Below are 24,519 nucleotides of genomic sequence, written 5' to 3'. Positions count from 1 at the left end.
TCTCCTCTTTCACTTTCATCAAGAGGCTCTTTAGTTCTTCTTTGATTTCTGCCATAAGTGTGGTGTCATCTGCATATCTGAGGTTATTGATATTTCTCCTGGCAATCTTGATTCCAGCTTATGGTTTATCCAGTCTGGCATTTCTCATGATGTACTCTGCACATAATTTAAATAAGCCTGGTGACAGTATACAGCCTTGACGTACTCCTTTCCTGATTTGCAACCAGTCTGTTGTTCCATGTCCAGTTCTAACTGTTGCATCCTGACCTGCATAAAGATTTCTCAGGAGGCAGGTCAGATGGTCTGGTATTCCCATCTCTTTCAGAATTTTCCACATTTATTGTGATCCACACAGTCAAAGGCTTTGACATAGTCAATAAAGCAGAAATAAATGTTTTTCTGGAACTCTCTCACTTTTTCAATGATCCAATGGATGTTGGCAATTTGATCTCTGGTTCCTCTGCCTTTTCTAAATCCAGCCGAACATCTGGAAGTTCACGGTGCATGTATTGTTGAAGCCTGGCTTGGAGAATTTTGAACATTGCCTTACTGGTGTGTGCTGCTGCTGCTGCTGCTAAGTCGCTTCACTTATGTCCGACTCTGTGTGACCCCATAGACGGCAGCCCACCAGGCTCCGCCGTCCTTGGGGTTCTCCAGGCAAGAGCACTGGAGTGGGTTGCCATTTCCTTTTCCAGCGCATGAAAGTAAAAAGTAAAAGTGAAGTCGCTCAGTCGTGTCTGACTCTCAGCGACCCCAGGGACTGCAGCCTTCCAGGCTCCTCCGTCCATGGACTTTTCCAGGCAAGAGTACTGGAGTGGGGTGCCATTGTCTTCTCCGACTGGTGTGTGAGATGAGTGCAATTGTGTGGTAGTTTGAGCATTCTTTGGCATTGCCTTTCTTTGGGATTGGAATGAAAACTGACCTTTTCCAGTCCTTGGCCACTGCTGACTTTTCCAAATTTGTGGGCATGTTGAGTGCAGCATTTTCACAACATCATCTTTTAGGATTTGAAATAGCTCAACTGGAATTCTATTACCTCCACTAGCTTTATTCATAGTGATGCTTCCTAAGACTCCTTGACTTCACATTCCAGGACGTCTGGCTCTAGGTGAGTGATCACACCATGATGATTATTTGGATCATGAACATCTTTTTTTGTATAGTTCTCTATATTCTTGCCACCTCTTCTTAATATCTTTGCTTCTGTCAGGTCCATACCATTTCTGTCCTTTATCGAGCCCATCTTTGCATGAAATGTTCCCTTGGTATCTCTAATTTTCTTGAAGAGATCTCTAGTCTTTCCCAGTCTATTGTTTCCCTCTATTTCTTTGATCACTGAGGAAGGCTTTCTTATCTCTTCTTGCTATTCTTTGGAACGTTGCATTCAAATGGGTATATCTTTCCTTTTCTCTTTTGCTTTTCGCTTCTCTTCTTTTCACAGCTATTTGTAAGGCCTCCTCAGACAACCTTTTTGCATTTCTTTTCCTTGGGGATAGTCTTGATCCCTGTCTCCTGTACAATGTCATGAACCTCTGTCCATAGTTCATCAGGCACTCTGTCTGTCAGATCTAGTCCCTTAAATCTATTTCTCACCTCCACTGTATAATCATAAGGGATTTGATTTAGGTCATACCTGAATGGTCTAGTGGTTTTCCCTACTTTCTTCAATTTCAGTCTGAATTTGGCAATAAGGAGTTCATGATCTGAGCCACAGTCAGCTCCCAGTCTTGTTTTTGCTGACTGTATAGAGCCTCTCCATGTTTGGCTGCAAAGAATATAATCAATCTGATTTCAGTGTTGACCATCTGGTGATGTCCATGTGTAGAGTCTTCTCTTGTGTTGTTAGAAGAGGGTGTTTGCTATGACCAGTGCATTCTCTTGGCAGAACTCTATTAGCCTTTGCCCTGCTTCATTCTGTACTCCAATGCCAAATTTGCCTGTTATTCCAAGTATTTCTTGACTTCCTACTTTTGCATTCCAGTCCCCTATAATGAAAAGGACATCTCTTTTGGGTGTTAGTTCTAGAAGGTCTTGTAGGTCTTCATAGACCCATTCAACATTCATTTCAACTGTTCAGCATTACTGGTTGGGGCACAGACTTGGATTACTGTGATATTGAATGGTTTGCCTTGGAAATGAACAGAGATCATTCTATCATTTTTGAGATTGCATCCACATACTGCATTTCAGACTCTTGTTGAGTATGATGACTACTCCATATCTTCTAAGGGATTCTTGCCCACAGTAATAGATAAAATGGTTATCTGAGTTAAATTCACCCATTCCAGTCCATTTTAGTTGGCTGATTCCTAAAATTTCGACATTCACTCTTGCCATCTCCTGTTTGAGCACTTCCAATTTCGCCTTGATTCATGGACCTAACATTCCAGGTTTCTATGCAGTATTTACTTCCATCACCAGTCACATCCACAACTGGGTGGTGTTTTTGCTTTGCCTGTCTCTTCATTCTTTCTGGAGTTATTTCTCCACCTATCTCCAGTGGCATATTGGGCATCTACTGACCTGGGGAGTTCATCTTTCAGTGCCCTGTCTTTTTGCCTTTTCATACTGTTCATGGGGTTTTCAAGGCAAGAATGCTGAAGTGGTTTGCCAGACCCGTCTGTCTTGGGTGGCTCATAGTTTCATAGAGTTAGACAAGGCTGTGGTCCATGTGATCAGATTGGTTAGATTTCTGTGATTGTGGTTTTCATTCTGTCTGCCCTCTGACGGAGAAGGATAAGAGGCTTATGGAAGCTTCCTGATGGGAGAGACTGACAGAGGGGGAGAATGGGTCTTGTTCTGATGGGTGGGGCCATGCTCAGTAAATCTTTAATCCAATTTTCTGTTGATGGGTGGTGCGTGTTCCCTCCCTGTTAATGTACTTTCACAAAGAGTGGGTGAACTGAACTGAACTGAACGGGAGAGGAAGGGGCAGGGCACAACTTTTGAAAGAATGACATGACCCAAGGTCACAACTTAAACCAATTAGAATCACATGGGACCAAGATGGCAGACAAGACTAGACCTTGATCCTCAATCAGCAAGCAAAATGACACACCCAGAGGTGCCATGACAGTTGCAGGGCAAAAGACCAAGGAGTGGGTGATAGCCCAAGTCCTGGAGACCTCCACTCCTTCCCAAAAATAGTTGGAATAATTCTCCCACTCATTAGTATATGAAATTACCTAGCCTATAAAAACTAACTGTGCTGCATTTTGCAGTACACTTGCCCTCTGTGATGGCCCACACTCTTGTTTGTGGACTGTGTTTCTCTCTGAATCTGAATAAATCCATTTCTTACATATCAGTTTGTCTCTCACGAAGTCTTTCTGCAGTGAGACATCAAGAACCTGAGCTTTATTAGGCCCTGAAACCAGGTACCATGGGTTTTGGCCTGGTTCGAGTTCCAGTCATGTGGGTTCAAGTTTGAAACTGGGTTTTGGCTGGAGTCCCAGACATGTGGGTTCAAGTCCCAATCTGAGGTAAACAGTTTTAATACCCCTACTCTAATTCTTGAGTGTTAATTCCTACCTGTCTTTGTTGTGTTTAGACTTGAGCCTGATCTTTCTTCTCTGTTGGCAGTAACCCTAATTGCAGTAGTCTTGAATAAAGTCTTCTTTACTATTTTAACAAGTGTTAGGTTAATTTTTTAATAGAAGCAGCCTGTGTAACAAGTCCATACAGTGAGTTACTAAGGCTCAACTGTAGATCACCATGGCTTGTCTTTTTTTTTTTCATGGTCATAAAATCTTAACATTTTAAGCCTAAACTTTACAGAATAAATATACTGGACCCTATCTCCATCAATCCTAACTTTTAGTTGCTATTTTAATGTTAAATGTTGCCCTAACCACTAAAATATTAGTGGTCTTACAATGTCTGGATTATGGAAATACATATTTCTGAGTTAAATGCTTCAGATCATCTGGTGTGTGCTCTTCTGAGGGATCCTGAACCAGAATCACTCAACTAAGCTGCTCCTGAACAGAAGCTGTGAGATAATAAATACTGTGTTAAGTCACTAAGTTTTGGGGTAATCTAATATGTAGCAACAGAGTATTATAGGCTGGGAGCCTTAAACAGAAAGTATTCCTCACAGTTCTAGATCTGGGAAGTCCATGATCAGGGTATCAGTAGATTCAGTGTCCAGTGAAGACCTGCTTCATAGATGGCTGTCTTCTCACTGTGTCTCACGTTGCTGTTGTTGTTCAATTACTAAATTGTGTCCAATTCGTTGTAACCCCATGGACTGTAGCATGCCAGGCCACCCTGTCCTTCATTATCTCCTGGAGTTTGCTTAAATTTATGTCCATTGAGTTGGTGATGCCATCCAACCATTTCATTCTCTGTTGTCCCCTTCTCCTGCCTTCATTCTTCCCCAGCCAGTATCAGTGTTTTTTCAGTGACTCAGTTCTTCACATCAGGTAGCCAAAGAATTTGAGCTTCAGATCCATCTTTCCAATGAATATTCAGGAATGATTTCATTTAGGACTGACTGGTTTGATCTTCTTTCTATCCAAGGGACTCTCAAGAGTGTTCTCCAGTACCACAGTTCAAAAGGATCAATATTTTGATGCTCAGCCTTCTTTATGGTCCAACTTTCACATCCATACATGACTACTGGAAAAACCATAGCTTTGACTATATGGACCTTTGTTGGCAAAGTGATGTCTATGCTTTGTAATATGCTGTCTAGGTTTGTCATAGCTTTTCTTCCAAGGAGCAAGTGGTTTTTAATTTCATGGCTGCAGTTATAATCTGCAGTAAACTTTGGAGCCCAAAGAAAGAAAACTGGTTTTTCATTTTTCACTGTTTCTATTTTTCTCCTGTTTGCCATGAAATGATGGTACCAGATGCCATGATTTTAGTTTCTTGAATGTTGAGTTTTAAGTCAGCTTTTTCACTCTCTTCTTTCACCCTTATCAAGAGGCTCTTTAGTTACTCTTCTGCTGTCTGCCATTAGCATGATATCATCTGCATATTTGAGGTTGTTGATGTTGTTGTCTCACATTGCAGAAGGGAGCTTTCTGAGTTTCTTCCATAATAGCATTAATCCTGGTAATAAGGGCTCTACTCTCATGGTGTAATCACCTCCCAAATATCCCACCTCCTAATAGCATCATATTGGAGATTAAAATTTCACCATGAATTTTGGTGGGGGACACAAACATTCAATACATAACAGAAATTATAGTGTCAGTTCAGTTCAGTCGCTCAGTCTGTTTGCGACCCCATGAATTGCAGCACGCCAGGCCTCCCTGTCCATCACCAACTCCCAGAGTTCACTCAGACTCAGAGCCATTGAGTCAGTGATGCCATCCAGCCATTTTATCCTCTGTCGTCCCCTTCTCTTCCTACCCCCAATCCCTCCCAGCATCAGAGTCGGCTATTCACATGAGGTGGCCAAAGTACTGGAGTTTCAGCTTTAGCATCCTTCCTTCCAAAGAAATCCCAGGGCTGATCTCCTTCAGAATGGACTAGTTGGATCTCCTTGCAGTCCAAGGGACTCAAGAGTCTTCTCCAGTACCACAGTTCAAAAGCATCAATTCTTTGGCGCTCAGCCTTCTTCACAGTCCAACTCTCACATCCATACATGACTACTGGAAAAACCATAGCCTTGACTAGACGGACCTTTGTTGGCAAAGTAATGTCTCTGCTTTTCAATATGCTGTCTAGGTTGGTCATAGCTTTTCTTACAAGTAGTAAGTGTCTTTTAATTTCATGGCTGCAGTCACCATCTGCAGTGATTTTGGAGCCCCCAAAAATAAAAGTCTGACACTGTTTCCACTGTTTCCCCATCTATTTCCCATGAAGTGATGGGACCGGATGCCATGATCTTCGTTTTCTGAATGTTGAGCTTTAAGCCAACTTTTTCACTCTCCACATTCACTTTCATCAAGAGGCTTTTTAGTTCCTCTTCACTTTCTGCCATAAGGGTGGTGTCATCTGCCTGTCTGAGGTTATTGATATTTCTCCTGGCAATCTTGATTGCAGCTTGTGCTTTTTCCAGCCCAGCATTTCTCATGATGTACCCTGCGTATAAGTTAAATAAGCAGGGTGACAATATACAGCCTTGACGTATTCGTTTTCCTATTTGGAACCAGTCTGTTGTTCCAAGTCCAGTTCTAACTGTTGCTTCCTGACCTGCATACAGGTTTCTCAAGAGGCAGGTCAGGTGGTCTGGTATTCCCATCTCTTTCAGAATTGTCCACAGTTTATTGTGATCCACACAGTTAAAGGCTTTGGCATAGTCAATAAAGCAGAAGTAGATGTTTTTCTGGAACTCTCTTGCTTTTTCCATGATCCAGCAGATGTTGGCAATTTGATCTCTGGTTCCTCTGCCTTTGGAAGTTCAAGGTTCACGTATTGCTGAAGCCTGGCTTGGAGAATTTTGAGCATTACTTTACTAGCGTGTGAGATGGGTGCAATTGTGCAGTAGTTTGAGCATTCTTTGGCATTACCTTTCTTTGGGATTGGAATGAAAACTGACCTTTTCCAGTCCTGTGGCCTTAAACTAGGTTTAAAAAAAACAAAGAACTAAGAGGAACTTCCCTGATGGTTCAGTGATTAGGAGTCTGCTTTTGAAACAGGAGGGAAGGGGGCAGGGCACCACCTTTGAAAGAATGATATAGCTGGAGGGCACAACATAAACTGATTAGAACGAAATGGGTCCAAAATGGCAGACAAGTCAACTTGACTAGACCTTGATCCTCTGTATGGGCTCACTGTAACACATCAGCAGGCTAAATGACACACCCAGAGGTGCCATGACAGTTCCAAGGTTGACCATCAAACACCAAAAGTGGGTGGTAGCCTAACCCCTGGAAATCCCCACCCCCTTCCCCAAACTAGTTGGAATAATCCTCCCACTCATTAGCCTGTGAAATTACCCAGCGCATAAAAGCCAACCACACCACATTTCAAGGCCACTGCACTGGCCCTTTGTGTTGACCCACACTGTCTGTAGAGTGTGTTTCTCTCTGAATAACTCCACTTCTTACCTATCGTTTTGTCTCTTACTGAATTCTTTCTGTGATGAGAACATCAAGAACCTGAGCTTCATTAGGTCCTAAACCAGGTCTGTGACCTCAGTGGGAAGACTGTGAGTTTTGGCTGAGTTTGAGTCCCAAACTGGGTTTTGACTGGTTTCAAGTCTCAGCCATGTGGGGTCAAGTCCCAATCTGAGGTAAATGGTTTCACTTCCAGTGCAGGGGATGGGTTCAACCCCTGGTTGAGGAACTAAAATCCCACATGGTGTGTGATGTGGCCCAAAACCAAAAACAAAACAAAACCATTAGGAATTAGAACACTAGAAGAACTAGAAAGAGCTATGTACAAAAAAATTCATATGACCCATTAGATATGGCAGAGTCAAATTTTCAAATGTAACATCTAATATGTTTTCCTCTAGTACTCATGTAGGGGCAGAGCTAAAAAAAAAAAAACTTGTAACCTATTCCTTTATCTTTCTTTAAAACTTTCTGGAACCACCAAAATAAAGTTTTCACCGGTAGTCCTATTTCAGTAAATGATACTTCTCTTTTTTCTTTTTAGTAAATAGTATTGTATTTCTGTCCAACTAGTTGCTGAAGACAAAACATCTGGGAACACTCCTTGTTATCTCCTTCTCCTTATTCCTGACCTCCAATCACAAAATTTTGTTCATTACATGTATTAAGCATTTCTCTGCAAATTATAATCACAATGAAATATCACTTCACCCCTGTCAGAATGGCCCTCATCAAAGAGTCTACAAATAACAAATATTGGAGAGGATGTGGAGAAAAGAGAACCCTTGTATACTGTTGGTGGGAATGCAAATTGGTGCAGCCACTGTGGAAAACAGTATGGGAGTTCCTTGAAAAGCCAAAAATAGAGTTACCATATGAGCCAGCAATTCACTCCTGGGTGTACATCTGGAGAAAAATGAAAACACTAATTTGAAAAGATGCATGCACCCCAGTATTCATAGCAGCACTATTTACAATAGGCAAGATGTTGAAGCAACCCAATGCCCATTGATAGATGATTAGATTAAGATGTCATATGCAAATGAAATGGAATATCACTCAGCCATAAAAAGAATGGAATATTGCCATTTGCAGCAATGTGGATGGATCTGGAGAATATTATGCTTAGTGAAATGTCAAAGACAAATTATACATGGTATCACTCATATGTTGAATCTAAAAAAATAATACAAATGAATGTACATACAAAAGAAACATTCATAGATATAGAAAACAAGTTTATGGTTACCAAAGCAAAGGAAGGAATAAATTACAGGTATGGGAGTAACAGATGCAAACTATTATAAAATAGAGAAGCAACAAGGATTTATTGTATGAAAAAGTGAAAGTTGCTCAGTTGTGTCTGACCCTTTGTGACTCCGTGGATTATACAGTCCATGAAATTCTCTGAGCCAGAATACTGGAGTGGGTAGCTGTCCCTTTCTCTAGGGGATCTTCCTAATTCAGGGATCAAACACAAGTCTTCTGCATTGCAGGTGGATTCTTTACCAGCTGAGCTACCAGGGAAGCCCCTTATTGTATAGCACAGGGAATTATATTCAATATCTTATAATAATCTATGATGGAATATAATCCACAAAAAAATGAATCATTTTGCTGTACACTTAAATACTGTAAGACATTTACACTTATATAAAAAAAAAAGCATTGAACATTTCTCAAACTACTGCCAAAATTATTTGATCTCTTAGCTTCCAAGCGTGTTCTGCTTCTAAACTATTCTCTAAACTACAATCAGGATATTCTTTATAAAGTGTAAATCTGCTAGTATTCTGTCTAAAACCATCCAATGGTTTCCACTGTTATTAGAATAAAGTTTTTTTTTTCGACATTGCAGCCTTAAGTAAGCTGCCTGTTTATTTCTCCAACTTAACTTAGCAGCTACTGACAAAACTTCTCTCCATCAAATCTGATTTTGGCTGCTCGGAGCCCTTCTCTTGAGTAGGCTCTGACATTGGGCTCTGCCCTTGGTCTGTTTAGTCCAGGTGTAGCAAAAATTCTGCTGAGTCAGTTAGTGAAAATCTCACCTTTGGTGTCTGAACATTCTCTATTATATTTGATAAAATTCCTCATACTCCACTGTCAATATCTTCCCAGCCCTGCCCTGCCCGCAGTAAGAATCCTGCTGCTGTCTCTTCAGTTGTGTCTGACTCTGTGTGACCCCATAGATGGCAGCCCACCAGGCTCCCCCGTCCCTGGGATTCTCCAGGCAAGAATACTGGAGTGGGTTGCCATTTCCTTCTCCAGTGCATGAAAGTGGAAAGTCAAGGTGAAGTTGCTCAGTCGTGTCCGACTCTTTGAGACCCCACAGGACCGCAGCCTACCAGGCTCCTCCGTCCATGGGATTTTCCAGGCAAGAGTACTGGCGTGGGGTACCACTGCCTTTGGTATTCATTGCTACTTGGCTATAACTCCTCCCCCACTCCCATCACTGTATTTGCAGTTGAGTCCTATCTTTCCCCCACTACAAAATCCCCATTGCACCAATCACTTTTGAATTTTCCTGTCTTTAATGAATGTCATGAATGTTTAATGAATGTTTCCTTTACTACTATTCTATAATCTTTTAGCTCTTGCTGAACTGGACTTCTTTCTTCTGCCTCAGGACTTCTGCACATGTGATTCCTTTGACTGTGACTTTGTTTTCCCAGGTAACTACTACTGTTCTTCAAACTAGGCATCATTTTGTCAAAGGAGTATTCCCTGAACCCCAAAGCTATTATTAGCTCTCATATTAGATGTTCCATGATGCCCTTTATTTCTTAACACTCTTCACACTTGTAATTTGTTTTTCCTTGTGAACCTCAAAGAAAGATAAAGGCACTGTTGGCCTTGTTAATGTGCCCAACATTAATATTTACTAGTACATAGTAGACAGTCAGATATTAGCAAAGGTATGAGTAAACACACACATAAGAAAAATAAAAAACTCACAAATATACCAAGAATGGAGTTTTCTTATGATACTTAATTTTATTTTCATTTATAATTTTAATATAGTGCTAATAATACAGAAGTCAAATATTGACTTAATATTTAATTTCTATCAATTACAGTTTTGGTGTCATTAAACCATATGAAATCTTTTCCTAAGAAGATCCTCTAACAAGACTACTTTCACTAATATTGTAAAATATTAATGATGGTACTGACTTCCTGGTTCATCAGTAGGCTACAGAACATATTTGCAAAACATATTTGCTTTTAAACAAATTCAGCAAATCAGACTTGAAGTCAGAACATAATACTGCATGTGAGTTGGAAGTGTTCTTCTCTTCTAGCATCTACATTTGCAAAGTTTCAGTGGGACAAAACAATCTTAGATGACAAAAAAAAGTAACTTAAGCACTTTGCTTTCTTTTTGTGGAGCTTCTAGTCACTATGGACACTCGAGAGAAATTAGCTGCTTTGGCTTTCAAAGCTTTTCTAAAGTATTTAAAAATTGACTGAAGGCTAGAGGAAGGGGCTAAGTTGTGTTTTTCTGTACCAGCAGAAACTATAGGAAACTCCTTTTTCAAAACGGTTGTTGCAGGTTTATCCAAAGGCTTCGGACTTGTCACCCATTCACGGCAGTGCTGCTTTATCCATTCTAATAACTGGACATCGCGTCCCAACTGGTGTCCTACATGATGTTCAGAGTCAATAAGTGCAACAGCGTATACTTTGCTCATCACATCCCACTTTTTACGAACAAGCAAGTCCATAAAAACCAAGCCTCCATAACCATGTACAATGAAAGCAACATCCTTGCCTTCAGTCTTTGAAATGAAGTAATCCCAAATATAAGCCATGTGTTCTTCAGGGGTGTTGCTGCATCTTTTTGGAATACATTGGAGAGACTCCTGGAGAGAGAAAAAGCTCTTTGTCTGAACCATTTTTCTGGAAGCGAACTCACCATTTTGTGTTAAAAGGCCTTTCCACTCTTCTCCTGTCTGCTGGTCCACAAAATTGTCATTGGGGTTTAGCACAATTACATCATAATGTGCCTGCAATGCCATTTGAATACATGGTATCTGACTTCCATGCTGGAGACCATGATGTATTATTGCTTGCTGACTCCACTGACCAGCTCTAAAGACCCCGTGGTCTTGAAGGAGGACAAGAAGAGCAGAATGATGATTTGATAACGCTCTCTCACTCATGAAAAAGAAGCTTCTTGGTTCCTTATCAGCCTCTGGTGGGATATATACTTTTTGTAATTTGCACACTTTCTCCAAAAGTTCATAAATGTATTGTTCAAGCAAATGGCCAAGGGCCCAGTAGCGCTTGCTATTCCTCTCCAGGACATTTTTATAATAGTTAAAGGCAAAAGGCCCATGTGTCTCAGTGTGTCTCAATTCAGCTTTTTCATTGAAGTCATATTTAAGTTCTTCTAGTAAGTCAGATTGTTCAATAAATTTTCGGAAGCTCAGTTTCTGAGTCACTGGTAACCACTGAAAGTAAAAAGCAGTATTATGTCAGTACTAGAAAAAAATAAAATACAAATTTCATCTTGCTTAAGTCTTCCTGTGGGAAATCATGTTAAGTTAAGCACTTTATGAAGATATTAGGGCTTCCCTGGTGGCCCCATGGTAAAGAATCTGCCTGCCAATGCAGGAGACACAAGAGATGTGGTTTTGAACCCTGGGATGGGAAGATCCCTTAGAAGAGGAAATGGGAACCCACTCCAGTATTCTTGCCTGGGAAATCCCATAGATGGGGGATCTTGGAGGGCTACAGTCCGTAGGGTTGCAAAGAGAGTCAGGCACAACTTAGTGACCAAACAGCAAACATGAAGACATTAATATATTAACCTATGGTAGAGATTTTAACTCAAAATAATTGTGAAAAATGCACAGTAGTGAGAAGTTGAATACACTAAGGGACAATGGATAGACCATATATAAAAACAGAACTCTGACCCACAATCTGCAGCAACTTGCCCAGGAAGTAAATCTCTCATCTACAATAAACAGCCCTGGAAGCCAGTCTTAAAAGGCAGAATCTCAGGAAGTGAGACTGCTTACTTCTAGTGACAATCTGAGAAGTCAAACAATAACTTCTGTCACAGTTGGCCCCAAATGGCCAAGACTTGATTTGTATTTATTTACTTATTTGGCTGTGCCCAGTCTTAGCTGTGGCATGCAGGATCTTTAGTTGCAGCATGTGGCATCTAGTTCCCTGACCAAGGGTCGAACCCTGGGGTCCCCTGCATTGGCAATGTGGAGTCTCAGCCACTGACCACCAGGCAAGTCCCAAGACTTGGTTAATAACTTATAGCTTCCGTAATTTTTATACCTGCTTCCAACTTAGGACCCACCAGAGAAAGCCACATAGGCACCCCTAACCAGTGACACAGGATGGCTCCCTTTTAGTTAGCTTGTAGACAGCTTCCTCATGCCGATATGGTCCAATCAGGACATGCCAGCAGCCTTCCCTTTTTTTCCACTACAAAGCTTTCCTGCTCGTCTGCTGGCTTTTGAGTCACTGCCAGAATGCAAGTGATGGTGGCTGACTCCCTTGCTATAGTGAGCTCAGAATGAATAGATTTTGTTTTTCTCATTTGGTTAGTCTTTATCTCCACAGTAAGTATTTAAATATTTTTGCTATTAAATAAATGACAGGGGATGGCAGTAGATGTGAAATGTGAACCAGGCACTGGAGATTATGATCAAGTTATCTAATAATAGAAGATATGGTTATTCTGATGTTTGAAACTAAAAGTGACTGAGAAGTTAACTTAGTTATTGTAGTCACAGCCCAAAGGGAAAGAAAAGTCCTTGAAAGGTTAAGTCCCGGGAGGAAAAAAACCTCAATAGACTTTATTTTGGGGAGAAAAAAAAAGGTTAAGTGGTTTGTGCTAAAATCAAACAACTGTTAAATGATTAGGTACTGAGGCTATGTGACTCAAATTCATGTTCTTAACAAATACATTAATACTCTTGCTCCTGAATTTCTGAACACTCACACTAGCAACCACAACCCACTTCCAATAAATAGCACTTAAAATGATTTTCAGTGCCACTCAAGGCTTAAGGTAAAATCAAAACAGTGCCAGCTTGCTTTGATTTCTTAACTCTTTTCTCACTTTCTGAATCTGACTCCCATACCCAACCAGTAGTTTATGAAGGTATTTGGTTATCCAAATTATCCAACCTATATAGACTGCTATTTTCTGTTCCTTTAAAAACTTTTCCTTCCAGTGTTGCTGATCTCAGGTGCTGTTATGTAATTAATATCTTTTCCTAGAGTGCAAGTGACAGATAGGAGGAGCCTCTGGAAGTAGATTACTTGATTTGGGTTTAAATTCTAGCTCCAAATGTTAAGTTGAATGACTTTTAGCTGGTTTCTTAACCTCTATCAGTTTCAGTTTCTTCAACTTCTGAGTTTTAGTTTATACTATCTGAAACAGCAAATGATATTACCCTCTATCCTGCCACTCTACTTTATTTTTCTTCATAGCCTACATTACCACCTGATATATAATTGTATATTTAAAAATTGTCTCTCCTCACTAGAATGAAAGCTCTGTGAGAACAGGAACTTTGTTTAATTAACTGCTCTATCTATAGTACTTGGAACAGTGTCTGGGATATACAAATATTTTTTCAATGCATAAATGCAAAATAGGATAACATTTCACAAGGCTGTTGTGAGAATTAATATAGATAAAAGCCATTTTATGCAGTGTCTCACACACGGAAGTTTCTGTAAAATAAGACAGGATGATCTTCTTTTTGAGAAATATGAAATAAAAAAAAATCTCTCTCTTGCCCAGCCTTTCTTATTCACTCAACATTGTGATTTTTTCCCACATTAATAAGCACAGTCCGAGATCATTCATTTTACTAATTTATAGTGTTCCATTGCTTGAATATGCCATGGTTTAACCATTATTCTGTTGAATAACTTTAAGGCTGCTCCAGTTTTCCACGATTATAAACAAAGTGGGGTTCCCTGGTAGCTCAGCTGGTAAAGAATCCGCCTGCAATGAGTGAGACTTGGGTTCAATTCCTGTATTGGGAAGATACCCTGGAGGAGGGCATGGCAACCCACTCCAGTATTCTTGCCTGGAGAATCCCCATGGACAGAGGAGCCTGGTGGGCTACAGTTCATGGGGTCACAAAAAGTCAGACACAACTAAGTGACTAAGCACATAAAGCTACAATGAACATTCTTATATATTTTTTTGTGCACATATCAAGAGTTTCTCTAGGCAATATGCCTACAAGTGGAATTTCTAAGTCATGTTGACATCTTCCATTCTACCGGATACTGCTAAATTGCTCTCCAAAAGGAGGGTCTATTTGATAGTCTGGCATGGATGAGGTTTGTACAGAAAAGCAGTTATCTCTTATATCTAAAAATACTTTGTTTATTCAAACAAACTGCCCTTTTCTCTACTGAAATAGAAAGATAACCTAGTATGTAAAACTCAATGAACTAAACCTAAATCAACTAAACTAAACCAAAGAGCTAAAGAATGTTGTTAGCTAACTTTTCTTTCAATCAGAGTAAAACAAAATCGGTATTTTCTAATAGCATGTAATATATGGCATTCAATTCCTCTTTTTCACCTTTGTTAAGTGCGTTTGTACCTAGTTGTTTGAGAAACAATTCTCAGGGGAAAAGAATGGGAGTTTGCAAACTGGATAACCAATATGGCACACCGATAAATAAAGGACAAGTATTTAAGTGGAGAGAAAAGGAGCAAGGTGCAGAGTATCCTGTAGAATGAAAAGGCAGACAGTACTTTACAATTTATTGTAGTTTACATTGCTTGGCTAATACACTTCAACATGTAACTCTCCCCTGAATTCATATATAGCTGTTCCTTGATATATTTAGTCACCAACCAAACCTATTTATATTCAGATTGTACTTAAAAGTTAATTCACTTGGGAAGAGAAGTGTCATTTTTAGTTTAAGCTCTCCTCAAAGACATTGTTACTTAATGGGTAAAATAAAGAGTTGATCAATTTAACACTGCCATCATGTCCTGTAACTATTAAAAAAATCATAGCCACTGCTTTTAATCCTATAGTCAAAACAAAAATAGAATATCTAATTTAAACACTTTATATACACTTTTAACACCCAATAAAGAACCATACTCATTAAGATCAAACCTGTCCATCCTCTCCTCCTATAAAATACTGGGCTGATGAATTTCTAATCTCAAACAATCTTAATTTAAAAGGCTCTATACATGGTGAGCTAAACATACATAAAAGAAATGACCTTATCTACAAACATACTAAGGGAATCATTCACTTTTTTTGAATGATTCATTTATTTTAAAAGTTCACAATTCACTTATTTTAAAATAAGGAAGCTTTCACCTCAACATCATAAAACACTATAAAACAAAAGATCATGTAATTAGTCTTTCATAAACTGCAAAGTGAGATTGTTAAATGACTCCCTCAAAAGACGGAACTTTTTAGTCCTTTAAGTTGTTTGCAATACAACTATGCAGTAGATACTGTAAAAACAATAAAAATACTGGTTTAAAAAGCAAATTTCAAGTTTTTGAGCTTAAAGGTCATTTATCTTCAAATATGTTATTCAAAACCAGCTCCATTCAAAGAAACAATCTGACTCACTCTCTGTATTAACAGAAATGCTATATTTGGTTGAATGATAAGTTTAAATGATATGTTTGCAAGTTGACTAATATTATTTCTTATAATGTCATTTCTAATAGGTTGACTTACTGCTAAACTTTAAAACCATTTACTTTTAAGGAAGCTTTGCACAGAAATGGATTAGGCTTACTTAGAATTTCCTTTTTTATGTTTCCATCTCTTACCTCTATTTCCATCTTTTCCCAGCTCTGTTTCGTATAATATCCGCTGATGAATCAAGCCAGCGTGATTCTGGAGTAAAATTCAATTTAAAAAGTTGACTTATATAATAAAATTCAGATATTTTCATTAGGCAGTGTTTTTATTTGCTAAAAAGAAATAAATTGAGCCTCTAAATGAAATCCTTGTAGTGAATTTCATTCGCAGCAAGTCCTGACGTATTTCTGCTTTTCAGCCATTCTGACCTTGCAAGACACTCCCCCGAGCCCAATAGGCATTATCACCTGGAGACTTACCCCTAGCTCCAACACAGACGACACAGTAATTAAAAAGTAAGGCTAAAAAAGCAAAAGCCAGGCTCTGGCAGTGAATTGAACAAGTTAAGTCCCATTACCAGCCTTGGCAAGATGGGGGAGAGGGGAGCGGATGTTAAACTGCTGGAACATTCCAGTATCATTTGCCTCTAACTAGAGTGCTCTGTGTTATTTTGTTAAACTTACTATGATTAAAGTTTACCCACTTAAAAAAAGTATTCAAATATGTACTTTATGGCTAATCAAATAGAACAATTTTATAAACTGATGGGTCCTATGAAAGGACTAAAAAAGTAATCAGCCCCAAAGTACTAATCGTTGAGTTCGTTGAAGTCAGGGTTATTCCCTTAAGTACTGTAATAAAAATTAGTTGAACAAATTAATATACAGCCACCCACTTTATAGCATCTCATTATTTTATGTTAAAAAATTGGGGTCCAGCTTTTTCCCTGTCCTTTAAAAATTATGGATTTGGATTTTGAAGAGATCCTATTACTTTTTTTCCCTCAGCTGACTTAATTGATTTCCACTCCAACTGCTAAACTAACAGGCTATTGATTTTTGTCTTGTTTAAGTCTTTTTGCTTCTAAATTTGAGGAAGCGCCTTGAGAACAGACACATAGCAGACGCCACGAGTAAAGTAATACCATCAAAGGACGATTTCTGGGGTAGCGAAGTGGGGGAATTCCTAGCTTCCTTGCTTTAATTTTTAGTCAACCGCATCCTCAAGTCAACAAAACCTTTATGGGCTAAAACCTCACACCCAGTCTCAGTGTCCTATAGGCACAGAGAGAATGAAAAAACGCCACTTAAACAAACACTTGAGCGGCTAACCCACAGAGCAAACAAGTCCCAGGAAGTGATTTCCGGATGGAGGTGGGAGGGGCAGTAATTTCCGGTCTGAGGCCGGCGACTGCTCTTGCGCAAGCGCAATTCTCACGTTCTTGGCTTTTTTTCCCCCTCTCCCCTCCCCCTCCCTCCCCTACTCAGAGGGGGCTTGAGGTGACAGCGACTGCGATTCCAGCAGGAGGAGAAGATGGACAAGGGGAAGGCCGGGAGACGACGATCTTCTGCTGGTGAGAAAGGGTCGGAGGAGGACTGAGCATATTATCTCCTACCTCGGGCAAAGGGGAGACACAGGCGGCGACGGGAGCTGCGGCCCGGAGCTGTGAGGGCTCCGGCTCCGGCTCGGGCTCCGGCTTTGGCTCGGCTGTGCGGGGAGCGGAGGGGAGGGAGCGGTGGGGCCCCGCACAATGGAAGGTCCCCTGGTCTCCCCGGCCCCTGCGGGTTGAAGACCCAGTCCGAGCTGTCATCAAAGCCTCAGTCGCTTTTCACCCCGTCACCCCTTTCATTTTTGTTTTCCTGCTAGCACCTTGCTTGGGTCTCGTCGAACCACGGGTCTTCCCGGTTGGTTTGTCGCTCTCCTGCCACGCCTTCCTCGTAATTCCACCAATGTTGCTGTTTCATTTCCAGCTTCTCGGCGCCTGACCCCACTTTCCCCTCTTCCTTTGATTCTTGACTTTGCCTCTTTCTCATTCCGCCCCCGCCCCCACCCCAGGCAGGTAAAAGCAGCTGCGAAGGAGAGGCGGGGTTTGTTAATTGACACTTCATGTCTCGTCTGCTGCTGCTGCTAAGTCGCTTCAGTCGTGTCCGACTCTGTGCGACCCCATAGACGGCAGCCCACCAGGCTCCCCAGTCCCTGGGATTCTCCAGGCAAGAACACTGGAGTGGGTTGCCATTTCCTTGTCCAGACATTTCTCGTCTAAATTGCTGCAAACATCGTGCCTTGCGTGGACTTAGGAGCCAGCCCGCTTAATAACCCTTTTCTTTTCTAGACACCCCCTTCTTCCAAAAGTGATTAAAAAGTCTAACAAAGGACTTGAAGCCCTGTTTCGTTGTGGTTTTTTTTTTTTTTTTTCGTTGTGTTTTTATTCTCAGCATATTTTTCTTTTTGAAAATGCTTTGGCAGTTAAATGATTATCTTTAGTTTTGGGTACTGGATTTTAGAAACACAAAAGAGGGTGTTGTAAGAAGTCAGGTGGAGCTCCTCCCAGTCAGCAAGTTTTCCTTAAAGATCTCGTCCTTTAAGGGTACCTAAGTTCCTGTTTTAAGTCCCGTGGACCTACCAGAGGAGGAGGGAGTAGGGGCTCTTTGATAAGTTTACAGTCTAGTACACTAACACACAACGAATCATTTCATTTTCTTATTTCTTAATGTGCCGTCTGTTGTTGAATAGATAGTTTTAACAATTCTAAATTTATTTGAGTTCCCTTGTGGCAGTGCATCTCAGTCTTTTTCTGGCTGCAAAGAAGCGTGAGCAAGGATCTCTGGGACATTGCGTGAAGCAGCGGAAAACCTGAAATTCCTTTTCATAAGCAACCAGTGTTACCATTTGTGTGTGTGTGTATGTGTGTGTAGTCTATATTCTTTGCCTTTGAAAGTATATGTATGTATTATATTAATATATATGTATATATATAGGGCTTCCCAGGTGGTGCATTGGTAAAGAATCCTCCTGCTAATGCAGGAGTTGCAGGAGACGCAGGTTAGATCCTTGGGTGGGGAGGATACCCTGGAATAGGAAATGGCAACCCACTACAGTTCATGGGGTCTTAAAGAGTGGGACATGATTGAGTACACACACATTCAGATTCGTGTGTGTGTTAGACATGAGCAAGGAGGGGTGGCCTAGCCAAAAAGGATGCAAGCTGATCTCTAAACCCCATCCCAGACACACCCAGGAGCTCACACATTTGCTACAAAATAACCAGGGGGTAACTTCTCCAACTCTAGCACATGCACCCTAGGATACACTGGATACAAACTAATCACAGGGGCTTCCTCAAGTACCCTTAGGCAGCTAGGAACCCATTAAGGGTTTGTAAACATTCTACACATATATACATCTGATTATAACACTGAATTATGGGAAGACATACACAGCAGAGTCTGCTGTTATATAAGTTGCATTTGTCAGTTGGCCTTGAACGAATGCTCATTTGCATTCCCTTTCATTGATTCATTGATTGGTAGTGGGTACAAGCCCTATATTTGCACAGGGCACAACCAAAAAAAGAAGACAGGAAGTATACAGAGGGGAAAGCCAAAAGGAATAGGGAGGATGACTCCTTTGGGGTGAGCCTGCTGCTGTGTGTTGAGAGTGTCTGTCTAATAAAAGATCTGTCTGCTTGAGCTGAACTGAGCTGTAACTTGTCTATTGTTTTAAACCTTTCAAATTTTTGTTGTATAACAACCAAGGAAGAGAAATAAACTGACCTGACATATATATACACACATATATATGTGTATATATACACACTTACGTATATATACATATATACTTTGTTTGACCCTGTGGACTGTAGCCAGTTAGGCTTCTCTGTCCATAGAATTTTCCAAGCAGTAATACATGAAGGGTTGCCCTTTCCTACTCCATGGGATCCTCCCACCCCAGAGCTCAAACCCATGTCCCTTGTGTCTGCTGCATTGGCAGGTGGATTTTTTTTACCACTAGTGCCACCTGAAAAGCCATATACATATATACACACATGTGTATGTATATGTATGCTGCCAGTAGATCATGTTTATTTTATTACACTTTTTTTTCCTCCCCTAAAACCTTTAAGTAAAATTGACACATAAGGAAAAGGCAGAATGTTTGTCTGGTGTCATTTGTGTGCTTCCTCACACAGAACTTTGGGAGTAGTCATACCTCACTTTAACAAACACAGCCTTCTTTCAATAAATGCATTTCTCCTTGGCTTAGTACATTGTTTCAGGGGGAAGGGCAAGATATTAGCATTACTCTTCAGCAGATCCCATCATCTTTACCTGGTTACACTTAGATTTATTTATTTTTTTATTACAGTTAATTTGATGCCAGTAGTTGTAGAAAGTAAAATTTGAGAGTAAAATTGTTAATTCTTAAAAGACATTGATAGTTATGGGAGTTATCCCTCTGGAGAGGTTTTTTTTTTTTCTTGCTGACTTCCCTTTTGGAGCTGCCCTTTCTGAAAAGTAATTGTTAATGTAGAATAAAAACCATTTTCAGATCTTATATTAACTAGCTGTTCTCCAGTATTCATCTGGTTTTAACAGATGAATATGAATTTTTTAAGAATTAATTTTTTATTAATTGTGCTAAATTGCTTCACTTCTGTCTTTTTGCGACCCCGTGGATTGTAGTCCATCAGGCTTCTCTGTCCATAGGGCTTCTCTAGACAAGAATACAGGAATGGATTGCCATGCTCTCCAGGGGATCTTCCTAAGCCAGCGATCAAACCCATGTCTCTCATGTCTCCTGCACTGGCAGGCAGGTTCTTTACCACTAGCGCCACCTGGGAAGCCCTTTTTCCTAATAGTGTGTTTTTAATTTTCTCATACGAATTCTCAGAACAGTCTGTTGGCTTAAAAGGATCCTGAATTCTGTGTGACATTTGTATGCATGCAGTTGCTATTTCATTAGGATGGTTGCTAATTGGGCTTCCCCAGTGGCTCTGCGGCAAAGGATTTGCCTGCAGTGTGGGCAACCTGGGTTCAATCCTGGGTTGAAAAGATCCCTTGGAGAAGAAAATGGCAACCCACTTCAGTATTCTTGCCTGGAAATTTCCATAGACAGAAAAGACTGGAGGAGTATAGTCTAAAGAGTTACCAAGAGTCAGGTACGACTGATAACTGGATGCACGCGTGCATTCTAGGAATAACTGGAACTTGAATGACTGGAATGACATTTGTAGTCATGAGACTTTCATAAGTAACCAAAGATAGAAATTTGATTAATAAAACAAATTTTAAGTTAGAGGTATAAGGAAGGTGGATAGCATAGAAAGAGAAAATAAGACAAAGTTTCTTCTGTGAGTCTGTACTAGGTTTTCCTAAACTTCCTGCTGAACACGGAAGAATTAAGCCTTGCATAGTGTACTGCTCAGACCTCTTTTAGTTACAAGTAGCAGAAACCCAATTCCAGTGGGTTTAAGCTAAACGCAAAACAAGTATTTGTGGACTCACATAATTGGCAACTGTAGGAGCTGAATAGCTTCTGGCTTATTTGTTTTGGGTGCTGGTTCTCAAGGTATGGTCTGGGAATCTCTAGGTTCCCTGAGTTCCTTTTGGGTCTGTGGTCAGACTTTCATAATTTTAAGGCATGGTTTGCCTTTTCCTCTTAATCTCCCACATGTGTACAGAACAGTTTTCCAGAGGTTACATGACTTGTATCACAACAGAGTGAATGCAGAAGCGTATAGAGGAAGGCATCTGTCTTTCAGTAAGTTAGATGTTAAAGAGCTGGGAAAAGTAAAATAAGGCCACTCTTCTTAATTTTGGGGAAATAAAGTTGCTTAAAAAATAAAAAATGTTAACATGCAATGTGCTTATTGTTTTTAAATGAATTATTAATAATAAACAGTCCATAAATAGAAGTACCACAAAATCTGATTACCTACTTTTCTGGAATATGGCTATGAATCAGGAATTAAATATGAAACACCTCTGAGCATGAGAGGAGAGGGTATTTTTATATACTAAATCTCACTCATGAGAAGCTTCTGCAGGCTTTCTTTGTATTATATTGTATCTATGTGTTTAAATTATTTATAACCCCAATAAAGATAAATATATTATTTCCAAGTTCACAGCATATCAAAGCAGTGAATTACATGGGGACACAGATTAAAAATTATTGGCACCAGAGACAGGTTACTGACAGTTGAATGAAATAATAAAGTGCATGGGTCATTCATTCAAGGGAGAATGACCATTGGAAATGCTTAGCAACAGCAACAATATGACAGATATTATAGAGTCATAGATCACAATGTTCAAATGAATTTTTGAATTATAACAGGAAAGTCGAAGGAAATTTCAGGTTGTCATGGAGAAGGCAATGGCAACCCACTCCGGTACTCTTGCCTGGAAAATCCCATGGACGGAGGAGCCTGGTAGGCTGCAGTCCATGGGGTCGCTAAGAGTCGGACACGACTGCGTGACATCCTTCTCCCTTTCCCTTTCAGGTTGTCAACTGTTAAGGCAACATCTTGGAAATCTTTGTTGATTCTCATTTGCACTTAAGGATAGATAATGTTTTTTGAGTACTTAGGTTCTAAACAGTGTGCTGAGAATTTTACAAATGTTGTAGTTCCTTCAAAAGCTTCCTGAGCTGGTTATTGTATCTGATTTACAGATGAGGAGCCTGGAATTTAGGGAGGGTAAGTAACTGTTAGCAATAAAAGAAGCAGAGCCAGGATTTAAAATGTGGTTTTTCTGATTAGAAAATATAATTTTAATCTTTTTAACTCTCATAGGATGTTAATGGACCTTACTTGGAAAAAAGGTTTCATGGACAAATAAGTGTGACAACTGTAGTTATAAGAAAATGTTACATACTGCAGGATTTTTTGGAGCTTTTGCTATGCTGATATACATTTTGCCTCTCCAAGAGAGTGACTGCACATGCAGTGTTTTTCAAATTTGATTGATTTTGAAACTTTTCCCTCAACCCTCAGTTTCATCTTGAGAATCTAGTGTCACAGGATGGTACACTTTTAAAAATAGGTCCAGATGATATCTGTATATTATGTATCATCCGGTGAACCATAATTGAAGTTCAAAACCAGAAGATACAAGTAATCATTGTAATATTACGTTATTTGTCGTGATGTTAGCTGAAGCCATTGGAGTAGATAGAATTACCCACAGGAAAACTATGGAGTGAGAAAAGTGTTGAATCACATGTATTTAATTTCAAAGTAAGGAGGAAGAAACACTGGTAAGCAGTTAGATAGGCAGATTAGAAGGAGTATGATAGGTTTGAGAAGGAAAGGAGAGTGAAAAACAGTGTAAGTCAGAGAGTTAAAGTAGTATGAGGATGCTGGATTTGGCAATTAGGTCATTTGTTTTTTTTTTTTAAACCACTGATTTTAGTACAGCAGTAGGAGAAAAGACATTTCAAGAGGCTAAATGAATGAGTGGTGTGAGGAAGCAGAAAATGAGTTATGAAGGAAAGGATTTCTCTGGAACAAGGAGTACAGAATTAGGTAGAAAGGATAGATTTGTGTGGCCTAGGTAAGGGGTCAGTGGAGAGGGAAAGATACCAGATGAAAGATAACTGATAGGGTGAGGTCCTAGGAGAAATGGGGAGACTCAAAGGACAGCTTGTTAAGACTTGCAGAAAGGAGGGAAGATGGATAAAGATACAGATAAATTTTGAGAAGTTAAGGCTATTGCAGTCATGACTTACAAGTGAAACAGGAGTCAACATCATCTTTTGAGAAAGACTTTCAGGTGGTATTTAGAGCTCAAAATACAGTAGGAGGTCAATTATGAATGAATGAAACTGTTAACTAGTTTTGAAAAAGTCTTTGTTAAAATAAATGTGACTCCATAGATAATAGTGGTTGTGGTTATTAAAATTATGTGATTTTCTTTAACGGTGCTAAGCAGTCCAGGAGCAAGAATTGGGGCCGAAAATAATTTAGTTTTACTTAGGACTAAAGGGTGTTATAAGATGTGGGGGTAACATGTGTTTAGTGTGAGTGAGAAAACAAAAGAGTCAAAGGACAGTGTATTGTAGAATAGAAATTCACATTTGTGAACTCCTGCATTGCAGGCAGATTCTTTACTGTCTGAGCCACCAGGGAAGCCCGCAAAGTGTAATGCTATTTCTTAAATCCATCCATTCATTAATGCATGTTGTGGAAATGGGAATGTGATGTGAAGTAGTTTGTTGGACTCAAGTAAATTAAGATGAGTCCATTGTATTTCGTGAGTTGATTTTTGAAAGTTTTAGAGCTCCAGTATGATGGTAGATTTTTAATGATAGGAAAACTATGAATCAAGAATCAGAGTATTTAGGAATGTTGGAGAGGATCTTGGGTCAGTTCAGGGCAATTATAATATGGATAAGGTAATAATACAAGTTATGGGAATTGTTGCAATAAGGATTGAATATTAGTTGAAAGTGGTGGTGGGGAAGGAGGTTGTTAATCTCTTCCCCTATTTTTATAAATGTGAGAAGAATCTTGAGACTGTCTTTAAAAATAGTGTAGTCAATAAAAATCTGTATAATTTAATTATAATTATGTAATAAAAGCATAAGTAATAAAAAGGATTCGGTTAAACTAAGGTGGAGGAAATGTTCAGTGAGAAGGCTATAAAGAAAATGTATTGACTTGGGAAAGGAATTTGGTGGGCTAGGGAGGAGATAGAGAAGAGTATAGATGACGACTATACCTCAATTAAAAAAAACAGAAAGCGAAAAGAATATTAAAAAGACATGTACTCAAGGGTCAAGTTAAAAAAAATGTAGTGGAAAGAGTAATGAGGCATTGTCTGAGATGAGAGAATAGCACTGTAATAAGCTGTAGGGATTGAAATATAGGGCATTGAAATGTG

At 39.7% G+C, this 24,519-nt stretch overlaps 2 protein-coding genes across 13 annotated transcripts in view; one reads left to right on the top strand and one right to left on the bottom strand.

Moving 5' to 3' along the window:
* The window catches only part of SENP7 (SUMO specific peptidase 7), a 171,947-nt gene that overhangs the window by 8,244 nt on the left and 139,184 nt on the right, over window positions 1-24,519 (top strand). For 7 of the 9 annotated variants that reach the window (XM_061426761.1, XM_061426786.1, XM_061426821.1 and 4 more), the window contains exon 2: window positions 17,122-17,207. In XM_061426761.1, the coding sequence (XP_061282745.1) occupies window positions 17,168-17,207 (40 nt within the window). In that variant the 5' untranslated portion in view covers window positions 17,122-17,167. Of the gene's footprint in view, window positions 1-9,128; window positions 9,683-17,121; window positions 17,208-24,519 lie in introns of all 9 variants that reach the window. The other 2 variants (XM_061426830.1, XM_061426772.1) reach the window with 1 other exon arrangement.
* Window positions 9,985-17,681, bottom strand: LOC133253310 (putative protein FAM172B). 4 transcript variants are annotated; one of them, XM_061426916.1, is made up of 3 exons: window positions 17,250-17,681; window positions 15,823-15,889; window positions 9,985-11,464 (listed from the first exon to the last, which is right to left on the bottom strand). In XM_061426916.1, exons 2-3 carry the CDS (start codon window positions 15,832-15,834, stop codon window positions 10,373-10,375), a joined length of 1,104 nt encoding a protein of 367 aa, XP_061282900.1. In that variant the 5' UTR covers window positions 15,835-15,889; window positions 17,250-17,681; the 3' UTR covers window positions 9,985-10,372. The 4 variants fall into 4 exon arrangements, with proteins under 4 accessions (XP_061282900.1, XP_061282926.1, XP_061282916.1 ...); XM_061426942.1 differs by having other exon boundaries at window positions 17,504-17,681; XM_061426932.1 differs by lacking the exon at window positions 17,250-17,681 and adding an exon at window positions 16,779-16,866.

Source organism: Bos javanicus, chromosome 1 (assembly GCF_032452875.1).
Source record: "Bos javanicus breed banteng chromosome 1, ARS-OSU_banteng_1.0, whole genome shotgun sequence".
In the NCBI taxonomy this organism is placed as follows: Eukaryota; Metazoa; Chordata; class Mammalia; order Artiodactyla; family Bovidae; genus Bos; species Bos javanicus.
Note: the sequence above shows the minus strand (reverse complement) of the source record. Positions and strands in the feature narration are given on the sequence as shown.